This window comes from Lissotriton helveticus, chromosome 9 (assembly GCF_964261635.1).
Source record: "Lissotriton helveticus chromosome 9, aLisHel1.1, whole genome shotgun sequence".
Taxonomy (NCBI): Eukaryota; Metazoa; Chordata; class Amphibia; order Caudata; family Salamandridae; genus Lissotriton; species Lissotriton helveticus.
In genome coordinates, this window is record NC_136070.1 from 663,832,642 (window position 1) to 663,848,355 (window position 15,714).

General features: G+C 48.5%; 1 protein-coding gene across 1 annotated transcript in view; it reads right to left on the minus strand.

Moving 5' to 3' along the window:
- SF3B2 (splicing factor 3b subunit 2) overlaps positions 1–15,714 on the minus strand; it is a 374,355-nt gene that overhangs the window by 76,561 nt on the left and 282,080 nt on the right. Inside the window, exon 15 of the mRNA XM_078660758.1 lies at positions 13,945–14,052. Coding sequence (XP_078516884.1) covers positions 13,945–14,052 — 108 coding nt within the window. The remainder of the gene's footprint in view (positions 1–13,944; positions 14,053–15,714) is intronic.

The window sequence follows — 15,714 nt, forward strand, 5'->3', positions numbered from 1 at the left end:
CCTCCTGAAGACACTGCAGCTGCTTGCTTGCTAGTGTTTTTCTTTTTGGTTTTCTGTTTGTTGGCCTCCCCTCCAACTCTATGCAGTATCCGAATTGGATAATGTTGAGGATCCATTTGTCTGATGTGATTTCTCTCCACTCTCGGAGGTAAGATCTTAATCTTCCTCCCACTGGTGTCATGTGGTCGTAGGTGTCTAGTTTGTCTTGACCCATGTGTACGTGCTGCCACCTGGGATCTTTTTTGTGGGCGGGCACACGGAGTTTTTTGAAGTCACTTAGAGGCGGGCTGCTGTCCCCCTCTTCTGTTCTGTCCACGTCCATTTCCTCTCCCACGAAAGGACTGGCCCCTTTGTTGGTATTGCCAGGACTGCTTCTGCTGCCCCTGTTGAGCCTGCGAGTCTGCCTGGTGCGCTTGTTGGAAAGCCTGGTGTGATGTACCCGGCTGGTTTCCACCTCTCCCGCCGGGCCTTTGTTGCCTCTGAACTGCAATGCTCCCATGGATCTTGCTGTTTCGTTATCTTTCTTTAGTTGACTGAGCTTTTCATCAACTGTTGTTCCGAAAAGCGTGTCGCCGTTAAACGGTGTGTTCAGGATGCTGTGTTGCACCTCCAGTTTGAAACCTGAGATCCTGAGCCAGGCGTGTCTCCTTTCCGTGACACCCATCATCATGAGCCTGCTGGCGGTGTCTGCCCCATCTAGGGCCGTCTTAAGGCAAGAATTTGCCGCGTTCTTCCCTTCTTCAACCAGTTTTTCGGCCTTCTGCCTGGCATCCTGGGGCAGGTCCTTCACCAACTGCCCCAGCTCCTCCATGATCTGGTACATGTGCCTGTTTATGAGGGCGTTGGAATTAGCCATGCGCCAGTGGGTCACGGCATTCCGTTCGATCCTTCTGCCCACCAGATCCATCCTCTTGCTCTCCTTATCTGGTGGTGGACCCGAGGTAGTGGGTACGTTAGCCCTCTTCCTTGCTGTGGCCGTGATAATGGAGTCTGCGGAGACCGTGCCCTGAATGTAGGCTGGGTCTTTTGAGGAATGTTTGTACTTTTTCTCTGTTCTGGGAGTTACTGCCTTGCATGTTGCGGGTTCCCTGAATGCTTCCTTCCCCTGAGCCAGGACGCTGTCGAGCATTGGAAGGTACTGGCTCCTTGTTTGCGTTGGGAGCAATGTCTCTAGAAGGAAGTCTGCGTTCTGCTTCTCTTCGTCGAGCTTGAGCTTGAATGCTGCTGCGGCAGATTTTATCACCGAGTTGTAGGCCCCGATGTCGTCCGGCGGCGAGGGCCTCGAGGGGTATGTGTCGACCGCCTCCTCCGGGCTGTTGGTGTCGACATCTATGTAATCTACCTCCTGTAGGTCAGAGGGTGCCGACTCTGCGTCCGTCCTGCTGTCCTCTTCCTCCCCATAGTTGTAACTATCGTAGGGATTCTCGTACCCTTCTTGGTCGTCGACCACCTCGACGTCCTGGTCTTGTTCCTCGGCGACCTCGTCGATCTCGTCTTCCTCCTCGACTACTTCCACCACCGGTGGCTTGGTCTTGTGAGGGATCGTGAAGGCTTTTATCTTAGCGTCGAAATCTTTCTTCCGCTGCATGATGTTCTCCATTTCGGCCTCGAGGCGCCTTCTCTTCTTCTCCATCTCGGCCGCGTGTTCCGCGTCGGATGGATCAGCCGTTCTTTTCGGTGCTTGGTTCGGTGCCAAGCTTTTCGGTGTCGAAGTTTTCGACGTCGACGTCGACCCGGATTTTGGCTCCCTGGTCGTCGTCGTTAGTTTAGGGTCTTTCTCCCTCGGCGTCGATCGATCCTTTTCGGGGATGATTTTCGATGTTTTCTGCTGGTCAGCAGCTCTCGGCGCCGGGGACTCCTTCTCGGGGGATCCGCTGGGCCTGTGAGTAGTCGCGGACGCCGCCTTTTTTGGCGTCGGCGCTTTCGGGGTCTTGCCCTCGATTTTCCGAGACTCAGAGTCTCTCGGGTTCTTGGGGGCCGAAGAGTCTCCTACCTTATCAGAAGTCTTCGTGTAATCGGTCTCTACGACCGTGTAGCTGTCGTCTTCGGCGGCAGCGTTGTCTTCTTCCTCGGAGGACATCCCCAGCTCGTAGAGGGACGGAGTCGGGGCCTTCCCCTGCAGGGTGGCGTGCGCTACCCTCTGTCTCTCTCTCACACGAAGGGTCTTCGGGGCGAAGGCGGAGCAGGCGTTGCAGTCCCTGCTTTCGTGGTCCACCGGTAGGCAAAGGTTGCAAACCGCGTACTTGTGGTGGCAGTTACGGCAGAACTTGAACGGCGTGTTGTCCATCATCGAGCGTCCAGGGGCCCCTGGTCGCGTGTTCGTCGACTGTCGTCGACTGTCGTCGAGGATCTCGATGAAAAACGCCTTCTCCTTGCTGATTGTTCGTCGATGAAGTCCCCTGGAGTCTTCAGATGACTTCTCCTTGTGTTTTCTGTTTTTTCCTTCCTTCTTTCTCCAAAAATGTCTGGAGCCCAAACGGGAACGATCCAGACCCGACCGCGGAAAAAAAGAATCTGAAGATGGCGCCCAAGAGTGGGAGCTTCCGCAGGAAGCATGCCGACGTCACCGGAAATACACCCAAGGGGGGTGTGACGCCGACGCCCACCGGGGCTACGAAAAAAAAAAAAAAAAAAAAAAAAAGGACTACGAATCCAGACCCAACCACAAGACCGCGGAATAATGCACAGCATAGTGAATCCAGAAAGATTCACGCTGCAAAACTGCATTGAAAAACTTGAGGGAAGATCAGTCAATAGTCATCAAGCAGGCCGACAAAGGCGGAGCTGTAGTAATTTGGCCAAGAAAAAAATATCTTGTAGAAGCACAATCACAGGTCACCAACAGCATGTGGTACAGAGCTCTCCAAGAAGATACTGTTAAAAACATACAGGGAACGATAGCCGACATCGTAAAAGAAGGGATTGAACAAGGCTATGTGGGTACAAAAGAAGGTGAATTTCTTATAAAAAAATTCCCCAGGACTCCTGTCCTGTATTTCCTCCCAAAGATTCACAAAAATTTGAATGAGCCCCCAGGACGACCAATTGTCTCTGGGTGTGACTCATGTCTGGAGCCCTTAGCAAAATATGTGGATTTTTTCTAAGAGACACTATGGATTTTCTAGTGAAAGTAGAGGGAACAGAATTTGATCCAATGTCACAATTGCTAGTGACAATGGATGTCACGTCCCTCTACACCCAGATCCCCCAAGATGAGGCATTGGAGGTACTAGAACTATATCTTGAATCCCGCGACAGACCACATCGAGTTCCCACTAGTTTTATTTTAAAACTGGCGGAAATAGCCCTGAAGAAGAATTATTTTCGTTTTAACGAGCAATTCTTTATACAGACAAAGGGAACAGCGATGGGATGCCCTTATGCTCCAGAGATGGCTTTATTGTATATGGCAGAGTTCGAAAAAAAGTTTGTTGAGAATGATAATCCATATAGTGTGCACATCAGACAATGGTTGCGCTACATCGACGACGTGTGGCTCCTGTGGCAGGGGAGCCACACCGAGCTGATGAAGTTCCATGCATGGCTTAATGCCAAACATCCTGACATAAAATTCACTGTTGAACACAGCGATAAAACAAGCATTGAAAATGCAATAGGTCTCGCAGCATTAGAGTTAGTGCTTTTAGAATTGTTTATGGGTTTTTTTTGTAAATCTTTAGCATTTTTGTTTCCTGTAGCCAATGCTAAAGAATTTCAAAAAAAAAAAGCCATAAACATTTTTAAAAGCTCTGAAATGCAGTCTGAAATGCTGGATATATATTCAGTACAGATACACTATATTGTTAATGAAGACATAGGATATAATATGTTGTACTGTATACACACAATTAGATGGGAACGTGCTGTGTGTGTCAGCGATTGAATGTGGAGGTGATGGTGGATGTGGTGGTGGATGTGGTGGTGGATTCGGTGGATGTGGTGGTGGTGGATGTGGTGGTGGATGTGGTGGTGGATGTGGTGGTGGATGTGGTGGTGGATGTGGTGGTGGATGTGGATGCGGTGGATGTGGTGGGATGTGGTGGTGGATGTGGTGGATGTGTTGGTGGTGGATGTGGTGGTGGATGTGGTGGTGGATGTGGTGGTGGATGCGGAGGTGGAGGATGTGGTGGATGTGGTGGTGGTGGATGCGGTGGATGTGGTGGTGGATGTGGTGGATATGGTGGTGGATGTGGTGGTGGTGGGTGTGGTTGATGTGGTGGTGGATGCGGTGGATGTGGTGGTGGTGGATGTGGTGGTGGATGCAGTGGTGGATGCGGTGGTGAATGTGGCGGTGGATGTCATGGTGGATGTGGAGGTGGTGGTGGATGTGGTGGTGGATGTGGTGGTGGATGTGGTGGTGATGGTGGATGTGGTGGTGGATGCGGTGGATGTGTTGATGGTGGATGTGGTGGTGGTGGTGGATGCGGTGGTGGTGGTGGATGGGGTGGTGGTGGTGGATGGGGTGGTGGATGTAGTGGTGGTGGATGTGGTGGATGTGGCGGTGGATGTGGTGGTGGCGGTGGATGTGCCGTCCCAGAGTGATGTGGCGCCGTCCCAGAGTGATATGGTGGTGTTGTGCGGCGTGCAGCAGTGTGCGGGGTGCAGCAGTGTGAGGCGTGCAGCAGTGTGAGGCGTGCAGCAGTGTGAGGCGTGCAGCAGTGTGAGGCGTGCAGCGGTGTGAGGCGTGCAGGGGTGAGAGGCGTGCAGGGGTGAGAGGCGTGCAGGGGTGAGAGGCGTGCAGGGGTGAGGGAGGGTGAGGGTGTGTGAGGGTGTGTGAGGGTGTGTGAGGGTGTGTGAGGGGGTGTGAGGGGGTGTGAGGGTGAGGGGGTGTGAGGGTGAGGGGGTCTGAGGGGGTGTGAGGGTGAGGGGGTGTGAGGGTGAGGGGGTGTGAGTGAGGGGGTGTGAGTGAGGGGGTGTGTGGGTGAGGGGGTGTGAGGGTGAGGGGGTGTGTGGGTGAGGGTGTGTGTGGGTGAGGAGGTGTGTGGGTGAGGGGGTGTGTGGGTGAGGGGGTGGGAGGGGGAGGGTGTGTGAGGGTGAGGGGGTGTGAGGGTGAGGGGTGTGAGGGTGAGGGGGTGTGTGGGTGAGGGGGGTGAGGGTGAGGGGGAGTGAGGGTGAGGGGGAGTGAGAGTGAGGGGGAGTGAGAGTGAGGGGGAGTGAGAGTGAGGGGGAGTGAGAGTGAGGGGGTGTGAGAGCGAGGGGGTGTGAGAGTGAGGGGGTGTGAGGGGGTGTGGCGGTGTGAGGGAGAGGGTGAGGAGGGTGAGGGGGAGGGAGGGGGTGTGTGAGGGTGAGGGGTGTGCATTCTGAGGGTGTGTGGCGGTGTGAGGGGGTGAGGGCGTGTGAGGGTGAGGGGGTGTGCATTCTGAGGGTGTGTGGCGGTGTGAGGGGGTGAGGGCGTGTGAGGGTGTGTGTAAGGGTGAGAGGGTGGGTGTGTGTGAGGGTGAGAGGGTGGGTGAGAGGGTGGGTGAGGGTGAGGGGGTGAGTGAGGGGGTGAGTGAGGGGGTGAGTGAGGGTGAGGGGGTGAGTGAGGGGGTGAGAGTGAGTCAGGTGAGTGAGGGTGTGAGAGTGAGTGAGGGTGAGAGGGTGAGAGGGTTGTGAGAGTGAGTGAGGGTGAGAGGGTTGTGAGGGTGAGTGAGGGTGAGTGAGGGTGAGTGAGTGAGGGTGAGGGGTGAGTGAGTGAGGGTGAGTGAGAGTGAGGGCTCTGAGGGGGTGTGGCGGTGTGAGGGAGAGGGTGAGGGGGGTGAGGGGGAGTGAGGCGGTGGGTGAGGGGGTGTGCATTCTAAGGGAGTGTGGCGGTGTGAGTGGGTGAGGGCGTGTGAGGGTGAGGGGGTGTGCATTCTGAGTGGGGGGGTGGCGGTGTGAGGGGGTGAGGGCGTGTGAGGGGGTGGGTGAGAGGGTGGGTGAGAGGGTGAGTGAGGGGGAGGGGGTGAGTGAGGGGGTGAGGGGGGTGAGTGAGGGGGTGAGGGGGTGAGTGAGGGGGTGAGTGAAGGTGAGGGGGTGAGTGAGGGGTGAGAGTGAGTGAGGTGAGTGAGGGGGTGAGAGTGAGTGAGGGTGAGAGGGTTGTGAGAGTGAGTGAGGGTGAGAGGGTTGTGAGGGTGCCTGTAGATGGCAGACTCGTTCCCTACATTCTCTGGGTATGCAATAGGTCTGATAAAAACACATTTCCTGGGCTGCTGTTTCCTCCCAGTCCACCACTGCAACAGAGGTGCAACAGAAAAGAATACAGTGACATAGCCGAGTACCCAGTACCCTGGAAAAGAGTCAATCACTGCTAACTGACCTCTTTATATAGCAGGGATAACGAGTTCTCGTGGGTGCTTTTCCACACGAACACACCATCGTCACAAGATGTGTTGTTACTTCGAATTGGCTAGCGTTACATTCGCATCTGCTGCTCAGAGCCTGCTTGTTCAATAATGAATTCACAGTTCGGAACGTGTTAACATTAGGACATTTTGTCTGCTTGGAGAAATGCATTTTGTCAGATGCAAATGGGAGCGCCTCAAACCCCGAAGCACATTTTTAATTGTTTTACTCCTGCTAAAAATGACTGCATACCTGCAAGCATCTGTCAGATCGTTTATGAACTGAACAAAATGTCTGCACCCCCGCGTGCTCCTCCAAGGGTGTGCTCGGTCTATTGTTTATAGGCCCCTTCGAGCTATTCTGCAGCAGAACATAGCCTCGAATAGACTGTGGCACTGCAGCGACAAGGATGCATGTTTCACCCCAGCTGTAGAGCAATTCAGAGTAGGCTGAACCATGATACTAATTGATTGTGAAAGAACAAATAACAGTTTTGTCACTTTAAAGCACTGCTCGACTCATTTGAAAGAATATGCATTAACACCTCTTGATCTGTGTCAAAGTGAAAAAGAATGTTGAATATTAAAGGGATGAAGGCTTATTGCTGCATATATCAGCTTTGATCTTAATTGGCTCCTGCTATCGCTAGTTACACTTGGGTTGTTTGCCAGCTTTCCTATGAGAGCAGGCGCCCCTCCCCCACGCCAGAGCAGGCTGCCAGGGTGCTTGCAAGTGGCCAGGATGACTTCTAACGATGCAGATGCTAAGTAGATGATTGGCGGCACATCGAGGTCTGACGGCTCAAGGGACGGGAAATGTACCGCTCGTCAGGCTTTCAGCAGGAAATTAATTAAAAAATAAAAAACTAGGGGGAGGGGGCGGGAGGCGGAGAGTTGAGGCAGGAAGAATTAAGTGAGAGAAATGTGTGGAGAACAGATGAGCACGAAGAGAAGTGGGGGCGAGAGGGTAGAAAGAAAAGAGAAAGATGTGAGAGTAGGCGGGAGAAACGAGGAGCTAAGGAAACAGAGGTAAAGGGAGGCAAACGTGTGGGGAGACGAGGAAAGCAGACGTGGCAAATGTTGGAGAAAAGAAAGGAACAGGAGATGGGCATAGAAGGAGGTTCAGAGAGGGAATAGAAAGGAAGGGATAGAAGTAAGGGGCAAAGAGTGACAAGTGAGCAAGAAGAACAAGACGGAGGGAAGAGAGGGGAGGGGGGAGGAGAAATGCGACACGGCGGGAAGGGGCAGGCAGGATGACTCAGGGGAGGGGGCGGAGCAGGGCAGAGCGGCATGTGGGTGTGAAGAACCGGGCCTTTGAAGTGAAGCTAAGCTTCACTTCAAAGGTGTCGGAGGAATGCGGGCGGCTGTGCACGCGCTTTTAAGCTCAATGCACATGCGCATTGAGCTTAAAAGTCACGGGCACTGCAAGGAATCGCCACGATTCCTTGCAAGTTAGATAAAGTGTAGATGAGCCCCTATAGTCTCGCTTGCTCGATGCGCATGCGCATCGACAGGCGAGACCTAAAAATGACATTCCTGGATATGGAAATTGTATGCACTGAAGGAAAATTAATCTCAACGCTACACAGGAAGACGACGGACAAAAACACAATGCTACATCACCAAAGCGCCCATCCGAGAAATCTGAAGGCCAACTTACCGTATGGCCAACTGCTCCGAATTAGGAGAAACTGCACGGAGCTAGCCGACTATGATAGGCACGCTGGCACATTTTGCATGGAACTCAAAGAAAGAGGGTACCCCAAGAAACTGCTCAAACATTCACTAAAGAGGGCACGGTATACCCCTCGGGAATGCCTTCTACAAACTAAAGCCAAATCTGAATTGGATAGATTAGTCTGTGTCACGACATTTGGGCCTGACACTAACAAACTCAGACAGGTGGTCCTAAAAAATTGGCACCTCTTAGAAAATTTGGATTGTCCCTTTCCGCGTCCACTTTTTGCGTACCGGAAGAATAGAAGTATTGGTCAACAAATAGTACGAGCAGACATAGCAGTGCCTAAACCTAAAAGTGATCTACTGGCAAAATGGGGAATGAAACCCGTAGAGGGACACCATAGATGTGGCTCCTGTGCGGCATTGAGGGAACGGAATTCAAACATGGAAATGTGAGATGGAAACATCTTCCCTTTTCCAACTGTAAAACACGCAATGTCGTGTATGTCATCATTTGCCCTTGTTTTAAAATCTACATAGGCAAAACTACACAACAAGCCAACACACACATAAGCCAACATAAATCAAGGCTGAAAAATAAAGTTCTGTCAGCCCCTATGGTTGAACATTTCCTAGAACACAACCATACTGAAAATGATTTCAAGTGGTCCATACTGTACGTCTTGCAACAATCAAGACCTATGGACCCAGATAAAATTTTACTCTGTAAAGAGGCGTACTTGATACTAATTAAATTTATGGTTTATTTTTGTATATATTAATATACTCTTTTGGCTGCATTTATTTGCTGATCTTGAGTCCAAGGCGAGACTCTTGTCTTTTTGAGAAAACAAATGTTTGTGTATAAACTTAAAGAAAGCTAGTGTGTATATATAAATGCCGTATTTGTGAATATAAATGTCGTATTTGTGATGTAGAAATGTACAGTGTTTATGTGTAGATGTAACTAGACCTTAGAGTGTCCCTTTTTGTACACATAAATATCCAAAAATTGAAAGCTAAAAATAAAAGGGTAAGAGTAAAATATACCCAACCAACCCAGGAGTCTCACTTGGTTTGTTCCTTAAAAAGTGAGGATAAAAATTAGTGTAGTCGGCAAAGTGTTTTTTGATACTGTAATTCATGGTCCAGCCGACCACACGTCCTAGGACCGGACTCCCTTGATTTCATCATCTGAGTGAGCACTACATTGAGGTTCCATGCAGGTGCTGGCATTCTCTTTGGAGGTGCTATTCTCTTCGCTCCTTCTAGAAATCCTTTGACCACGTGGGATGTGAAAAAACTTTTCCATGTTTCACCTCTTCTGTACGCTACAATTGCTGCTAAGTGTACTTTTATAGATGTGCAGCTTAGTTTATTCTGTAGTAAATATGTTAAGTATTTCAGAACTGTTGATTCCCTTGCAATCTTTTTTGAAAGTTTTTCCTTAAGGAACCATTGAGAGAATCTTTTCCATTTTGCTGTTTAACACTTTCTTGCTGTAGGTTCCCTGGCCTCTCGGAGCACCGCCATTGTGCTCTCTGGAAGTTTGAGATGCGCAAATTTTAAGTCCTCAGGAGCCATGCTGCGAGGCCAGGCTCTCTGGTTCTGGGTGTAGTACTTTTCCGTTTTGCATTGTTAAGAGGTCCTTTTTTCTTTGGAAACCTGTGCATTGATCCTTGAGTTATCTCCATTATCTGTGAGTACCAAGTCTGTCTGGCTCACTGAGGTGCTATTAGTCTTAATGTCATGTTGCTGAGCTTGCATTTGTTGATCACCCTGTGTAGTGTTGGTTTTGGGGAAAAAGCGTAAGCAAATATCCCTGAACAGTCTATACATAGCGCATTACCTAGGGACTGTTTGCATGGTTGCCTGGATGCGAAGTGTTGGCATTTCGCATTGTGGGGAGTTGCAAATAGGTCTATTTGAGGGGTTCCCCATTTGTTGAATATCTTTTCTATCTCTGATTGATTCAATTCCCACTAGTGGGATGCTGAAGTTGGTCTGCTCAGCCTGTCTGCTTCCACACTGTCCGTTCCTGGTAGATGTATTGCTAGAATGTCTATTCTCCTTGAAATTGCCCATCTCCATAGTTGTTGGGCTAGGGTTGAGAGTGTTCAAGACTAGATCCCTCCTTGTTTATGTTAAACATTGTGATTGTTTTGTCTGTTTGTATTAATACCTTCTTCCCGTAAAGTTATTTCTGAAAGGCTTTTAAGGGTAGGAACACTGTTTTTAACTCCAGGAAACTGATGTGCTTTACCGCATCTTGTTGCGACCACAATTCCCATACTTTGAGGTTGTTCATGTGCGCTCCCTATCCCACCTGGGAAGCACCAGTCGTGATGGTCACTGTTGGAGTTGGTTGTGTGAAAGTCTCCCCTGTGCTATGTGTTTTCTGTTTTACCATTCCATCTCTTGATGAACTGCCTGTGTGACAACCACTAGATCCTCCCAACTCCCAGTTGCTTGTGACCATTGTTCTTGAAGCCATTCCTGGAATGGTCTTATGTATAGTCAAATGTTTGGGACTAGATAAATGCATGAAACCATCATTCCTAGCAGTTTCCCGACAGTCCTCACTGTGAAAGCTTGCCCCTTGTGGTATAGATGTGTCTCCACCAGTAGTGCTAATGTTCTTTTCTTGCATGGGAATACCTTCCCTGGTATTGTGTTGATTTCTGGCCCTAAGACCACCTTTACTTGCTCTGTTTCTGTTGACGATTTGTCCCAGTGTATTGAGAAACCGGGCAACACTAGGCGGCGATCTATGCACAGATAAGAATTCAGCAGCCCACATGCCTCGAACACATGAATACCTTGCCTTCTTAGGTGGGCAGCTACAGCAGCTAGGCATTTTGTGAAGACTCTTGGTGCTGATTTCAGTCCGAATGCTAGCACCTTGAATTGGTAGTGTGTTCTGTTGATCACAAATCTTAATAGACCTCTGTGTTTTCTGTTCATGGGAATGTGCAAGTATGCACCCTTTAAGTCTATAGATGCCATGTAGTCTCCTGTTTGAATCTGAGGTATTACCTCTTGTAAAGTTGTCATTTTGAATGTTTTAGTCTTTATGAATTTGCTGAGGAACCTTAGGTCTAGTATTGGGCGTAAAGTTCAGTCTACATTTGGAATGAGGAAGTAAGTGGAGTAAAGGCCCTTGTTTCTTTTCTTGGGTGGTACTTTCTCAAGGGCCTCCTTGTTTAGAAGTCATTGTGCTTCTTCAAGCAATTGTGATAGTTCCTTTGCTGAATGCACCTTGTTGATTGGTCCATTGTTTGGAGGTTGTTTTGCAAGCTCTATGCAGTAATCGTACTGTATTATGTTCAATATCCATTTGTCTGATGTAATTTGATTCTGCTCTTGGAGGAAGTATGTTAACCTGCCTCCTTCTGGTGTAACATGTTGGAGGAATTGTTTGCTTACAGGACCATGATCTTGTTCTGTGCTTGTATCTTGTAGCACCCTCTGCATTGTTCTTTGAAGGTGCGCAACCTTTGGAGTCAAGTCACTTAGAGGTGGTTTGTGTTCCCCTCTTTGTGGTTGTTCACTCCCTTGAGGGCACCCTCGAAAGTATTGCCTTTCATGCTGGTATTGCCAATTTTGTTGTTGTTGTTGTCCCTGGCTTACTCCTTGATAACCTTGTTGAAAGGTTTGGTGCGATGCCGCAGGTTGGTGGTTTTCCCTGCCTGTTGGTCTCCCTGAGGGTGTACCTCTACGCATTCCTGTGAATTGTAGTGCCCCTATAGACCTTGCTGTTTCGTTGTCCTTTTTTAATTGGTTACATTTTTTGCCCACAACACTTCCAAAAAGCTGTTCATTATTAAATGGGGGGTTTAGGAAGTTGTCCTGTACCTCTGGATTGAAACCTGAGATTTGCAGCCAGGCGTGTCTTCTTTCAGTGATCCCGTTCATCATCTGTCTGCTAGATGTTTCTGCAGCATCTAGGGCTGATTTTAAACCTGTGTTCCGTCATGTTTTTCCCCTCTTCCACCAAGTGGTTCGCCCTTTTCTGGAACGAAGGTGTTTAGGCAGGTGTTTTAGTAGCTCTCCTACCTCCTCCCAATGTTGATATGCATGCCTAGTGATCAATGCATTGGAATTTGCGATGCACCACTGTATTGCTGCACTTCTTTCCATCTTTCTTCCCATGAGATCCATTCTTTTGCTCTCCTTGTCTGGTGGTGGACCAACGTTCGTTGGGACATCAGCTCTCTTCCGAGTTGTGGAAGTAATGATTGAGTGAGCTGGTACTGACTCCTTGATGTACATAGGATCCTTAGAGGAATGCTTGTACTTCTCCCCTCTTGGTTGACTGCTTTGCATGTGGCAGGTTCTTTAAAGGCATCCCTACCCTGGTCCAGTACACTGGGAAGCATAGGAAGGAATTCACTCCTTGTCTGTGTAGGCAGAAAGGTTTCTTGTAGAAAACATGATTGGGGCTTTTCCTCCTCCAATTGCACTCCATAAGTATTTGCGGTTTTCTTTATGACTTGGTTGTACATCCCAAAGTCATTTGGTGGTGAAGGCCTCAATTGAAATGTATCCACCACTTCTTCTGGAGATTTGGCGTCGAGATCTTGCCAATGTAGGTCTTGAGGCTCTGAGGTAGCATAACCCTCACAGGCTTGATCCTCTTCATCCCCTTCTGCTTTGAATAAGTATTCTTCTTCTTCGACTGGTTCTGGAGTTGTTGACGGCTGTAGTTCCTCGACCTCCTTTTAGACGTCAGTCGAACTTCATTTTATCATCTAAATCTTTCTTGCGTTGCAAGATACTCGCCATTTTGGCTTTGAGCCTCTTCTTTTTCTTTTCCATCTAAGACGCGTATGTTTCGGCGTAGAGATTCTCCGCCTTTCTTTTCGAGCTTGACGATGCAGCTGTCGAAGCTCATTTTGCCCTCTCTTTTTTTCGAGTAAGAGTCTTTTTCGTGACTGTCTTTCGACGACTTTGTTTTTTCTAGGGATTTTGCTGTCTCGGAGTCCTTGCCTAAGGTTCCGGCGGACTGTTTGTCCTTGGATGCGCTTACAGTCATCAAATGCTTATTTCGAGGACCTAAGTCACTCTTTCGTGGGTTGCCTAATTTTTTCGAGGTTGATGGTTCCCTTACCTCCTTTGGTGTTTTCTTTTTGACCTTTACGACCAGGACGTACGCGTCCTCTTCGCCTTCAGGCCCCTCGGCGATGCTGTCCTCCTCTTCGCTAGGGAGGCCCAGGTCTCGAAGCGATGGTGGTGGGCCTTGACCCTGCATGTTGTAATTTGCTCTTATCTATTTCTCTCTTACCCTCAAAGTTTTTGGAGTGAAAGCCGAGCATGCGTTCCAGTTGTCGCTTCGGTGGTCCAGCGGCAGGCAAAGGTTGCAGACCAGATGCCGATTCTTCTGTGCATACTTGTGACAATTGTCGCAGAACCTGAATGGTGTCTTGTCCATTACCGCGTACAGAGAGCCCCCTGCATGCGCCTTCTTCGTATGATGTCGAAGTTTTGTATTTTCCTCTTCGCGGCGCCCCGGCTCCTAGACTCAAAGACCGGTACGTCGAAGAACTTCTTCTCCTGCTCTGTAGAATCTTTTAGTTATTTTCGTTGATTCTTCTCTCCAATCTTCAGGAGCTCCTTCTGTAACAATCCAGACCCAACGGCGGAAAAAAAGAATCTTTAGATGGCGACCAAAGGTAGGAGCTTCCAGAGGAAGCACGTCGACATCACAGAGGGACACCAAATGGCGGTATGTCGATGCCAACCAACAAAAAAACAAAAAAAAAGAGAAAATAAAGAGAAGACATACTACAATTCCAGACCCAACCACTAGATGGCGGAATAATGCACAGCATATGAATACAGAAAAGATTCATGCTGCAAAAATATAAGTCACTACACCTATGCAACCCTTCAACTCTATCCTGGTCAGGAAAAATAATGGCTAAAGACGAAGAGGAGTCTGGTCTCCATTCATGATTCTTACCTCAGGAATGGGGTTATTCAGCCCAGGAATCTTTAAGTTGGGGTATGAAGGAGGAGGGCCATACCTCTGCATGGCAATCAGCCATGGTGGAGGAACTTTGTGCGAGTTCTGAAAAGAAAGACAGAAGACATACATTTATTTTAGAAAAAGAGGCTAGTGTTTTCTATGTATATGTTTGTTTTAATTTTATTCACGTTGGATACCATGGCTCTCTTCTTTACAAGACAAACTATCCAAGGGATATCCTAAAAATAATACAAGCCGTGATTGATGCTTGACCATAAAGTGGCAGTGAGTACTGCAAATGAACACTATTGGTCTACTGGACCCATTTATACAGTTCAAGTTTTTCATCTATAAACAAACAAAAAACAGTACCTCAGTAATATGACAGGAGAGTCTCTGTAAGGAACACTAGCAACTTGTAATATACTGACTTATTAACAGTTTTGTAAAACAAATTTAGAGTCAATGTGTCGGCTTGTACTTAATCAAAATACATTCCAGGTGGAGTCCATGTATTCTATTTGATTGCTTTCTTTTTATCATTTCAAGAAGGTTTAACATATTGAGATTCATTTATCAACTTACAAAAGGGATTTTTTTTTTTTTAAAGAAAAAAGTAAGTCTTGGACTTTACTCATGCAGGAAGCTGGCTCTTTATATGATATACCATTAAGTGGGTATATAGTGTAAAGAGTCCAGTGATTCCCCCCAGACGTGTACAGGACTCAATGTAAACCCAAACTGCTCTATTTGTGGTAGTGTGGTTGAGCAGCCTTAGGCCTAACGGAGGAGTGAAAGATGTGTTATGCACACAATGACTAATAAATGACTCAAAAAGGAGAAACGCACTCATTTTTGAAAAATAAGCTTCTGTTAAGACCAAGATTATTAGAAACACTTTTCAGTTCAGCAATGTTAACCTACGGGAGGAAAACAAGAATACAGTTTTGAAGGTGAGTACATGACTTACAAATCCAGTCTTTGGGGTTTCAGGTCGACACCAGGCAAGGTTCAAATTAGTACCAAGAGTGCACCACCAGCGACACGGGGCGGTCGGGTGCAGAGGTCAAATTCGAGGTCAGGCGCCCAAAGGTAACAAATGGAGACTAGGGGCGATTGAAGATCCACTGCTCACAGGTGAGTAAAGAGGTGTCAAGAGTCCATGTCCTGCAGCTAAGGTAAGTACAGGGGAGGCCACAAGGGAGCACTAAACTTACACCTACAGTGGCACAGGGGCAGCCGGAAGCAGAGTGTCAACATAGCGTTGGTCACTCAATGCAATTCCTTAGGAGAGATCGGTTTTAGAAAGAGACTGCAGGCACTGACCTGGAGACTGCACAAAGAAAACCCACAACCGCCCAAGTACGTTGATAATAGAAAACATAGGGACACAGTTGGTCATGTTCCCCAAGGCCCCGGCTCTTCGGGTGCAGGGGTGTCCTTTACCATCGGGAACAGCTTACTGGCAGGTCGTGGTTATGGGGAGTCTTCGGATTCAGGTTGCAGGCGTCGAGGTAAAGTCCAGCAGCTATCAACCCACGGTGGACTCTGGTTCAGAATCGATGAACCTTCACAGGACAGGTGGGCCACTTGGCTATGGGAGTTCGGTGAAGAGGTGGGTCCAAAGGCGGTTTCACAGTTCCTCATGGCAGAGTCCTTCTTTAAAGTTGGTTTCTTCTGAACAGGTCTGCTGTCTACAGAAGATTTAGTCTTTGTTGAAGGCAGTCCTCCCAGGGTTTTGGAATTCGCTGGCCTGCAGGACAA